We start from the raw sequence: 12,110 nt of genomic DNA, 5'->3' as shown, positions 1-12,110 counted from the left end.
AATTTGTCCTTATCCTGTGCGTTCCATCTCTGTCCCCGTCCCTGCAAATCGTCTGATCCCAAGCCTCAAATAGTTATTTTATATTGAACTTATTTTATTAAAGTATAAAAAGAAATAATATTCTGTACAATTATTTTATAAATCACAAATACAGAGCAAGGGTCAACAAAACCCCTGTCTGCCCTCCCTTCCACTATCGAGAATACTGAACATGCTAAATTACTACAGAACGCTGCATAGAAAAATCAAGTTAACATCGGAAGGAGGGAATTGGCTGGAAGGTCCCGGAGCAGGCCTGTGACATTGCCTCTTTGGTCACTGAAGTTTATTAAATGCTGGTAGGCCGGGGCAGGAGGCACAAAGGGGCCGACCTGGTAGGGGAGTCGCAGGGGTTTTGGGGTTTTTTTTGAGGGGGGGAGGGTTGGTGCTTTTAGAGGGGGCAGGGTTTGCTGACATTGCAGGATTGCAAGGGAGGAAGGGAGGCTGCTGGTGGGGAAGGAGGCAATTCTTGACAGTCATCCTTTACTGCAGGAACAAGGCCCTTTACTGCTTCCGTGGGGCAGTGAAAAGCGATATTCCCAAACCCGTAGCAAACTGGCAAAATTATTCCCTGCTCCTGCAGGTTTATCATGATTTACCATGGAAAACAGTCACCGTGATATTCTCTACCAAACACACCAATTATGGAAGTCAGAGCATGAAATGGTCCAATTACATCGAGTACATTCCCTGAAGCCTTTGGCACCCTCTTTGACATAGATGCAAAGTCAAAAGACTCGATGGCTTGGGGAGCGCGAGTGAAAACTATGCCGAAAAGAATCAATATTCCCTGGGGTGAAAATAGTCTCAAAGTGGTCAAAGGCCAAAAAACCCAAAATGAAAAAAATGTAAATAGATTCAAGGGAATGACTAAAAATGAGAAAAATGAAGAATTATGAAGAAAACTTCAAGAAAATAAAAATGGGAAGGCACAAAAAGATTTTGAATGTTTGAATTGTTGAGGAGAAACTGAAGACAGCTTCTTGGCTCTGTGGAAAACTGAGAACTGATAGTCCCATGAGCTAATGTTGGATGGGAAGGCACCAGCATGCATGTGGTATGGACACTGCCTAAAGATTTAAAGTGACAGTGCACAAGGCAGTGTTTGTATTGGGTTCCATGGATGACATCACCCACATGTGAGAATATAAGAACATAAGCAGTGCCTCCGCCGGGTCAGACCATAGGTCCATCCTGCCCAGCAGTCCGCTCTCGCGGCGGCCCAAACAGGTCACGACCTGTCTGACTCACCAGAAGGGGCCCCCTTGCCACCTTGGTTTCCATTGAAGTCCTATCTTCCCATCGAAGTCCTAACCCTCCGGTCTTGCACATTCACGACCTGGTTGGGTTTCTATACTTATTACCTGGTTTGCTTTCTATACTTGTATTACATCCCAGCACCTCTCTCAGTATCCCACGATCCCTTTATCCCTCAGGAATCCGTCCAATCCCTGTTTGAATCCCTGTACCGTACTCTGCCTGATCACTTCCTCCGGTAGCGCATTCCAAGTGTCCACGACCCTTTGGGTGAAAAAAAACTTCCTTGCATTTGTTTTGAACCTATCTCCCTTCAGTTTCTCCGAATGCCCCCTCGTACCTGTTGTCCCCTTCAGTCTGAAGAATCTGTCCCTATCCACCCTCTCTATGCCCCTCATGATCTTGAAGGTCTCTATCATATCTCCCCTGAGCCTCCTTTTTTCTAGAGAGAAGAGCCCCAGCCTATCCAACCTCTCGGCGTATGGGCAGTGTTCCAGCCCTCTTACCAGTTTCGTTGCTCTCCTTTGGACTCTCTCAAGTACCGCCATGTCCTTCCTGAGGTACGGCGACCAATATTGAACGCAGTATTCCAGAAGCGGACGCACCATCGCTCGATACAATGGCATGATGATTTCCCGCGTCCTGGTTGTTATGCCCCTCTTTATGATGCCCAGCATCCTGTTGGCTTTTTTCGAGGCTGCTGCGCACTGAGCAGATGGCTTCAGTGATGCATCCACCAGCACACCCAAGTCTCTTTCAAGTCTGCTGTCTCCCAACAATGCCCCCCCCCCAATTTGTAGTTGAACAACGGGTTCTTTTTCCCTATATGCATGACCTTGCATTTTTCCACGTTAAAGCGCATTTGCCATTTGTTTGCCCATACTTCCAGCTTGTCTAGGTCCCTTTGCAGGTCCTCACACTCCTCCCTGGACCTAACTCTGCCGCACAGTTTGGTATCGTCTGCAAATTTTATAACCTCGCACTTTGCCTCCTTTTCCAGGTCATTGATAAATATGTTGAAGAGTAACGGCCCCAGCACCGATCCCTGTGGCACACCGCTCATGACTCCCCGCCAGTCAGAATATTGGCCCTTTACTCCGACCCTCTGCAGTCTACCTGACAACCAGTGCTTGATCCATCTGTGCACATCCCCTCCCACCCCGTGGTTCCACAGCTTCCTAAGCAGCCTTTCATGTGGCACCTTGTCGAAAGCCTTTTGAAAATCGAGGTAAATGATGTCTATGGGTTCCCCATTGTCCACCCGACTGCTTATTCCCTCAAAGAAGTACAGAAGGTTCGTTAGGCACGACCTTCCCTTACAGAATCTGTGCTGGCTTGTTCTCAGTAGGCCATTTCTCTCGATGTGCTCGCAAATGCCGTCCTTGATCATAGCTTCCATCATCTTCCCTATAATTGAAGTCAGGCTCACCGGCCTGTAGTTCCCGGGGTCACCCCTCGATCCCTTCTTGAAGATAGGTGTGACATTCGCCAATTTCCAGTCCTCTGGTACCTCTCCAGTTTTCAAGGATAGGTTGCAAACATGCTGGATTGTGCCCGCTATTTCTTGTCTTAGTTCCTTCAAAACCCTTGAGTGGATCCTGTCCGGGCCCGGTGATTTGCCGCATTTTAACCTGTCTATCTGTTTGAGGACATCCTCCTTACTTACCTCTATGTGCTCCAATTTTTCGGCCTGTTCCCCACTCATGAGCTCCTCTTAGTCCGTAATATTAGATGTGTCTTCTCTCGTGAAAACCGACAAGAAGAACGTGTTCAACCTCTCAGCTACCTCTTTAATCACTCCCTTCCTATCCCCATCGTCCAACGGCTCCACCTCCTTATGCCTGCTTGTCCACTGAGAAATATTAAAATATTTGGAAGGGGTTATTAATGTAATTCAAAGGTTACAAAAGATGAGAGTAGGAAGGAACAGAACTGTAGACTATAAACATGGACTTGGAATTTGCATCCATCCAACCCTTCAAGATAATAAAATTATGGCGTTATTCAGGTATGTCACTTGTGTAGGCAGAAAATAGAAATGTCATATGAAGGGAAAAAGGTATATAAAAATTTTTATTTACTGCTCACCAGAGCTTCCTTTCTAAGTTTTCTAAGATATCTTTGCTGTAAAAAATGGTCACATGTTGATGATCTTGTATGTATACAGACACTAACAAGGAGAGGAATTAAATTTGTTTTTCCCAATAGCTTTGGCCCTGTTCAACAGGAATCAGATCTTACAGTAACTGGACTAAAGTACTATAGGTCTTCATTAGTAGTTAGCAAGTGGTTTTCATTACTTGAGATCATCACCTATATAATCATCACAGCAATAATCCTTATGATAAGGGGCACAAACTACAGCTTGTGCCATATGTAGGATAACAGAGTCTCCACTAGCTGACTTGGAGAGCACTAAACATTGCTGTCACTGCAGCTGCAATCCTGGCCAACTAGAAGAGAAGCAGCAGAAACTGGGTCTTCTGCATTGCTACTGGGTCACAGAAGAAAAAGCAACTTAGAGGTCTTGTAAAACTTGCAGAAATAGATGAAAGCTCATGGTTTGGTGGAGCTCTGTGGGAGAATTTTACTGCCAGAGCTCCACTGTTGCATCCTCCTATGGTAAATCAATTTCAGACTACACTATGTAACGTGATTTTTGTTACTGGGCAGTAAGTGTAATTTCCAAAATGTATAGAAAATGTCTGTTACAGTTATTTCCATAAAACTTTGCTTTTGTGACCAGGATAGTCAAATTTTGCAATTTATCTATTTAAAATGTGAAAATGCTGAAGTTTCTTCTTTTCATTCTTATAGTCACAAAAAGCAACATACGAGTATGAATCACAAATAACATATTGAAGTTATACAAAGATGACTACTGAAGATTTAGAAGTGAGTAGTTCTTCATGATTTGTGATTATATTCTAAGTCACTTTCATGAATCAGCCCTCAGATGTAGTCTTCCATCACGTTCTAATTATATTGTTCTTGGTAGCAGCATTCAAAGCCCAGTATATCCTGGCATAAGCGCTTACTTTGCTCCTTTGAGTATGCTCCCATGTTCTCCTTGAATGTCTCAATATGAGCATCAAGGACATGGACTTTGAGAGACATACAACAGCTCATTTTACTGTAATTCTTCATCAGATTTTCAACCAACTCCATGTAGTTTTCAGCCTTGTGATTGCCCAGGAAGCCCCGAGCCACTAGGACAAAGCTGTTCCAAGCCACTTTCTCCTTCCTAGTAAGCTTTTTGGAAAATTCCTTGCACACCAGGATCTTCTTTATCTGTGGTTCAATGAAGACACCAGCTTTGACCTTTGCTTCAGACAGATTAGGGAAGATGTCTTGAAGGTTTGGGGGTAGAAATCCGAGGGAACTGTATGTGCTGAGAGGTGAGAGGCTGATAAGCACTGATGAAAAGAGGGACCTTGGCGTGATTGTGTCTAAGGATCTAAAGGTATCTAAACAGTGTGATAAGGCGGTGGCTGTAGCCAGAAGGATGCTAGGCTGTATAAAAATAGAAATAACCAGCAGAAGAAGGGAGGTATTGATGCCCCTATATAGGTCATTAGTGATGCCGCACTTGGAGTATTGTGTTCAGTTTTAGAGGCTATATCTGGTGAAGGATATAAAAAGACTTAAAGCGGTCCAGAGGAAGGCGACAAAAATGATAATGGGTTTGAACCAAAAGAAGAATAAGAAGAGACTGGAAGACCTAAATATGTATACCCTGGAGGAGAGGAGGGAGTTTAAATACTTGAAAGGTAATAATATAGAATCAAACCTTTTCCAGAGAAAAGAAAATGGTAAAATTAGAGGGCATAATTTGAGGTTACAGGGAGGAAGACTCAGGAGCAATGTTAGGAAATTCTTTTTCACATAGAGGGTGGTAGATGCCTGATTCAGGGCTTCCAGTCTCTCTCCTCATACGTCTTTTGGCGCAAACCTCCTACCATTTTTGTCACCCTCCTCTGGACCGCTTCAAGTCTTCTTATGTCCTTTGCCAGATATAGCCTCTAAAACTGAACACAATAATATAAGGGGGTGGGGGCCTCCAATGACCTGTACAGGGGCATCATCACCTTCTTTCTTCTACCGGTTATACCTCTCTTTATTTAGGCCAGCATCCTTCTGGCAACAGCCACCACTTTGTCACACTGTTTCTTTGCCTTTAGATCTTCGTTCACTATCACCCCAGGGTCCCTCTCCCCATCCATGCATATGAGCTTCTCACCTCCCAGCATACACGGTTCCTTCCGATTGCTAATCCCCAAATGCATTACTCTGCATTTCTTTGCATTGAATTTTAGTTGCCAGATATTAGACCATTCCTCTAACTTTTTCAAATCCTTTTTCATGTTTTCCACTCCATCCTCAGTGTCTGCTCTGTTAGAAATCTTGGTATCATCTACAAAAAGGCAAACCTTGCCTTCTAACCCTTCAGCAAAGTCACTCACAAACATATTGAACAGGATCGGTCCCAGAACCAAACCCTGAGGGACTCCACTACCTACTTTTCCTTCTTCTGAGCAAATTCAATTAACCATCACCCTCTGGCGTCTGTCCGTCAACCAGTTTCTAATCCAGTTCACCACTTTGGGTCCTAACTTCCGCCCATCGTTTGTTCAAGAACCTCCTATGAGGGACCATGTCAAAGGCTTTGCTGAAATCTAAGTAAATTACATCTAGCATATGTCCTTGTTTCAATTCTTGGGTCACCCAATCAAGAAATTCAATCAGGTTCGTTTGGTATGATTTACCTTTAGTAAAGCCATGTTGCCTCAGATCCTGTAACCCAATTAGATTCTCCACAAATATTTTCTATTAAATTTTTTAAAAAAGAATACACCATGCACCATAATAAACAAACTATAACACCGAGTACAAAATATCAGTCGTGGGATACAAAAAGGTACCATACAATCATAACACAGAATATAAATCAACATTTATGTAAGGGTTCCCATATTTATTAAATCTCCTGAAGTTGTCACATTTAACTGCAAATATTTTTTTCATACTTAACATATAGACACACCAAATTCCACCAGTTATTGTAATCCAATTTAGAAAAATATTTCCAGTGAAAGAGTATTGATTTAATAGTCATCATTACTAGGTTCTTCAATAATTGAGTATCCAACCCACCATCTATCCCAATAGTGCCCAATATAACTATTTGATAAGATAAGATAAAGGTTCCGACATAGAAAGTACCTTAGAAATAGTTGACCAAACGTTATCCCAATAATCAACCATGTAAGGACATGTGACCAACATATGCTCCAAAGTGCCCACTGAAAGCTTACATGACATTACATTTACATTTCTAGACCGCAAAACCATATGGATCGATGTGAAAGATAAAAACTGGACATTTCCAGTGATCTACAAAACTTGTCATAAAATCATATTAGTGCTCTAGAAATTTTGTGAATATTGATTTTAGTAGTTTTCTAAAATGTAAAGCGGAATAGAAATCACTAATGTAATGTAATGTAACAAGACTTTGTGAATAAAGAGCGTAACTCCCTGCCCCAGCTCACTGCCTGATAAGCAAGCAGATGCTGTTGGAATCTCTTTTGAGTACAACCTCGAGCAGAGTGGGGGAGAAGATAAATAGAGAAGAGCTGCGTAAAGAATGGTTTGGTGTAAACAAAGTAAATAATTCTAGTAAATACTTTGGCGCTTGGCTATGTAAGACTTTATAGCAGAGAGTGCCCAGTTTGAATAACACATGAGCCTCAAACGGAAGCCAATGAAGCTTTCTGTAGTAAAATGTAATATGATCTGATTTTTTCAAATCAAAGATCAAGTATACTACGACATTTTGAACTCTTTTAAGTCTAAGTATATTTGTTCGATGTCCTGCAATATGAACTAAATTACAGTAATCTAAAGTGCTAAGTATTAAGGATTGGACAAGAAGTCTGATGCCATAGGTTCAAAATAAGATTTTATGGTACGCAACTTCCAAAGGATGAAGAAGCATTTTTTTCCCCAACGCAGAGGTGAATGCTTTCATAGTTAAATTTCTGTCTAAGTATACTCCCATGATGTTAATTTCAGATTCAATGGAATAAGTGGTTCCGCCTAACATAAGCTCTCTAACTACCATCTTGTTCGAAGGAGAGGCTAAAAAGAACCTAGTTTTATTTGAATTTACCTTAAGTTTGTAATCTTTCATACAGGTATTCATGATGGACATAATCGCTTGAATTGTGTTTAACGATGCAGTCAAATTCGTTGGCATGAGTATAGCAATCATTATATCATCTGCTTAGCTAAAGATTTTCATATTACAAGGTACAAGTTTCTCACCCAGTGATGCCAAATAGACATTAAAAGTACCCCAGTACTTCCTCAGTATCCTGGGATGGATCCCGTCCGGTCCCATCTCTTTGTCCACCTTCAGTTTTTCAAGTTGTTCATAAACACTTTCCTCCGTAAACGGTGTAGAATCTACTCCATTTTCATGTGTAACTTTGCCAGACAATCTTGGTCCTTCTTCAGGATTTTCTTCCATGAACACAGAAGTATTCATTTAGCATGTTTGCTTTTTCCTCATCACTCTCCACATATCGGTTCATAGCATCTTTTAGTTTCGCATTTCCATTATTTATCTTCCTCCTTTCACTAATATATCTGAAAAAAGTGGTCTCCCTTTTTTACATTTTTTTTTTTTTTTAAAGTTCAAAGATTTTATTGATTTTACGCTTTCACAAGACGTTTCTCTCTCTTGGCTTCTTTCAGTTTCACCTGGTACTCCTTTCTGTACTCTTCTGATGGGTGAAGGTGGTGAAAAAAACTTGGTGATGCTTCCTATGATCTGTGACTTGCACACTTTTATCCAAGAAGTTGCACTGCTTGAGCCTAGACATCAAAAGTTCAGCACTGGATTTGGTGAGACCAAGATCTCTGATCAAGTCATTGAGGTCTTTTTGATTTGGATAGTATGAGTTTCTCTCATCAGCTGTACCACTGATATTGTAAACTGGATCTACAATGCCTCCCTCACTCTGTCTTGCTGCTCTCTTCTGAAGATAACTGCTCTCTCTTTTGGGAGCAGGTATGGGGAAGCTCATGCATACCCACATATGATATATTTTCAAATAACTTTGAAAATTTTTAAATTTAAATATTTTTTAAAATGAAATTCTGGGCAAGTCACTTAATCCTCCACTGCCCCAGGTACATTAGAGAGATTGTGAGCCCACCAGGACAGATATGGAAAATGCTTGAAGTACCTGTATGTAAAACCACTTTGAGCATAGTTGTAAAACTACAGAAAGGCAGTCTAGAAGTCCCTTTCTCCTAAGAAATTTTATAACAGAAAATTCTGCCATCTCAGTGAGAAACAAAATTGTCTTACCTTCCAAAGTTTTTTGGCATAAGAACATAAGAAATGCCTACGCTGGATCAGACCCTAGGTCCATCTATTCCGGCGACCCACACACGCGGAGGCCAAGCCAGGTGCTCCCAGTGCTCGCATGTGAAGCGAGGTGCCCAAAGTTTGTCTTGATCCCCAACAGGCATGCTGAAATATGCCTTGTAGGCATCATATATCTTAGCAGATGCTTCCATGGACTACTTTTTCACTCTTGTTTTGATAAATTGGCTGTATACAAAGCAAAATGCATCTGTGGGATTTTTGCAGCCTCTGGATGCCATCTAAAATAATGCAGATATTACCACTTAGGCAGTTGGAACTGAACTTTTTTTTTTGGGGGGAGGGCTTAAGATCTCTATAGCTATGTTGTACTACTATTTATATTGATGGAAAGTTCTAGAAAGTTCTTGAAGTTACTATGAGGGCCCCTTTTACTAAGGTCTATGGCCAAAATTAGCACAGGAGGCACCTACTGTCGATTTTGGCCCATGGCAATTCAGAAATTTCCACAGGTCAAAAAAGCGTGGCTCGTAGGTGTGTCTGTCAAGAGGCAGGTTTCTACCCACATGCACTAACAGCATGTCTGAAAAGCCCTTACTGCCTGCCTATCTGCAGGCAGTAAAGGTTCCTGCGCTAACTTGGCAGTAAGAAGTGTCACAGTACATTGTGGGTATGCATGTCCCTTCCTCTGCCCACAGCCGCAATAAGCCTTACAGCCAGAATTGCTGCACGGTAAATCTTTTTTTACTGCAGCAAATGCAGTACGCCTGTGGTATTGTTTGCCACGCAGCAATACCCTACTGCATATTAGTAAAAGGGTCCCTAAGTTTACTCAGCTTGGAATCAATCTTGAATGTTCTGCAGAAAAGGTAAATTCCAAAATATTAATGTCCTGATCATAAAAGCAAAGTTTGAGGGGAAAGATAGCTATTTTCTATACTTTTTGTGGCATAGGCAATTAAGAAAGAACAATTATTACCCAGGAACAAAAAAAAATATTGCATAGTGACCATTGAAATATGGCTGAACATAGGACGTGATTACAGTAGCTGCTTTTTGTCTTTTGGCAAGCATAAGTTTTTCTGGAAAAGCTAAACTTTAGTCCTCTCTAACTCATCCCTCCTCTAGTGACCAACCAACTAAATAAAATATTTCAACATGACATACATTTTTTGGCCACAAAATATGTGGTGCAAACATGAGGGCCAGGTTATAGGCAGACATCTTGTTGCGGTCTTGTTTCTTTGCTGTTTGGTAGAGCAGGTCTAGAAGAAGCTTCAGAAAATTCCGGTTGGCTGCTGGGAGAAGTAAGAAGAGCAGCTGCAGTGCTTCTATTCGACGCTCTTTATCAGGCATGTCTGTCTTATTGCCTCGGTCATCAAACAGCATTAGATCTTAAAGCCACAAAGATCAAAATTGGAGGAACAAGTCAACACAAACACTATCACATGTCGTATGTACAAAAAATAAAAGCCTAGACCAGGGGTGCCCACACTTTTGGGGCTTGCGAGCTACTTTTTAAATGACCAAGTCAAAATGATCTACCAACAATAAAATTAAAAAAAAAACACAAAGCACACTGTACGCATAGAAAATGTTAATTATCATTCCTATTCCAGGGTTTTTCAAAGAGGTCAAAGCAGATGACTCTATGCACTATCACCTCAGTAACAACCATACAAAAATAGACAAATATACCCCCCTCCCTTTTTACTAAACCACGATAGCAGTTTTTAGCGCAGGGAGCTGCGCTGAATGCCCAGCGCTGCTCTCGACACTCATAGGCTCCCTGCGCTAAAAACCTCTATTGCGGTTTAGTAAAAGGGGACCTTAGTGTAAAATATAGACAGCAGATATAAATTCAGAAACATTTTGATCACTAAATTTAAAATAAAATAATTTTTCCTACCTTGTCTGGTGATTTCATGAGTCTCTGGTTGCACTTTCTTCTTCTGACTGTGCATACAATCTTTCTTCCCTTCTTTTAGCCTGTATGCTTCCTTTCCTCCAGACCTCATTCCTTCCCTCCAGACCTCATTCCTTCCCCCAACTTTTCCTTCCTCTTCCCTGCCCTTTCTTTCTCTCTGCCTCCCTTTCTTTTTTTTCTGTTTCTCTTCTTTCCTTCTGTCTCCCTGCCTGCCCTTTTTCTTTCTTTCTCCCTGCCCTCCCCCAAGCCACTGCCACTGCCATTGCCATCGGGGACCAGGACCCAAACGCCACCAATAACAGGCCCCAAGCTCTCCCTGCTTCAGCCAATCAGCATTCCTCTCCCCGACGTCAATTCTGCCGTTGGGAAGAGGAAGGCTGATCAGCCCAAGATCGTGATCAACCTATTGGGGGAAATGCTGCCGGGTCCTGCCTTCGCGGAAACAGAAAGTAGGCAGCACCCGGCAGGAAGAAGAACAAATGCTTCACTAACCTGTCTCCCGCTTTAGCCCGTAGCGAACGCTTGCTTCAGGGCTCTCAACATGTGCGTGCCGGCTTCCCTTCTCCCCCCCCCCGGACATAACTTCCGGTTTTGGAGGGAAGAGAAGAGAAGCCAGCACGCACATGTTAGAGCCCGGAGCATAAGTTCGCTACGGGCTGAAATCTCCAAGCCGGTTTTCTTTGGGGTTTTTTAATGTTCAGCAGCGGCAGATGACAGCTGGGCAGACCGCCCAGCTAAAAAGCCCTAGGGAGAACACTGGAGAGGAAGGCTGTTCGGCCCGTAGATCAGGACGGCAACAAGAGTCTGTCACGGAGCCCGGGATGGGCTCCGCGATCGACTCACGTTGCCTTCCTGAGCTACTGGTCGATCGCGATCGACGCATTGGGCACCCCTGGCCTAGACGTTTAAGATATTCTCAATTAGCTCTATTTAACCAGCACTCATTGCATATTTGGAAATTGCATACTACAAATCTTCTAGAAACCGGTTACAAAGAATGCTAGACAGCACCAGTGGGGTGGGTATGTGTATGTCTATTTTATGCTACTTGACTGGCTGTGTGTGATAAAACAAGTTTAGGAAATATCCGCTTACATCCTTATCCTAAAATAAATCAGTACAAACATGTTGTACTTCATATCCTCAGTTTCCCCAAATACAGAGATAAACAGATGACTTAAAAAATTATTCAATACTCTGCAGTATAACAGGGCATGTCTAGATATCTCTTAAAAGCTATTTCATTACAGTATTCCTAAAAGAATTCATAAAAGCAAAATCTAGGATTGAAAATTTAAACAAAAGCAAGCTCTATTGCTTTAACAAAAGCTGCAAACAGTAACCCAGGAGTCATTACACAAATTTTGCAGTCATAAATATTATAAAATGTCATTATTGCTACTTCAACATTTTTGATACTTGAGTGAGATTTAACAAATGCAATATGGTAGAATAAAACCAACTCAGAAACCGTATATAAAAATATTTCAG

At 41.9% G+C, this 12,110-nt stretch overlaps 1 protein-coding gene across 2 annotated transcripts in view; it reads right to left on the bottom strand.

Moving 5' to 3' along the window:
- The window catches only part of ARHGAP19 (Rho GTPase activating protein 19), a 118,329-nt gene that overhangs the window by 47,276 nt on the left and 58,943 nt on the right, over window positions 1–12,110 (bottom strand). For both annotated transcript variants that reach the window (XM_033943242.1, XM_033943241.1), the window contains exon 5: window positions 9,860–10,086. In XM_033943242.1, the coding sequence (XP_033799133.1) occupies window positions 9,860–10,086 (227 nt within the window). The remainder of the gene's footprint in view (window positions 1–9,859; window positions 10,087–12,110) is intronic.

This window comes from Geotrypetes seraphini, chromosome 4, assembly GCF_902459505.1.
Source record: "Geotrypetes seraphini chromosome 4, aGeoSer1.1, whole genome shotgun sequence".
NCBI lineage: Eukaryota > Metazoa > Chordata > Amphibia > Gymnophiona > Dermophiidae > Geotrypetes > Geotrypetes seraphini.
This window is presented reverse-complemented; position numbering and strand designations above follow the sequence as displayed.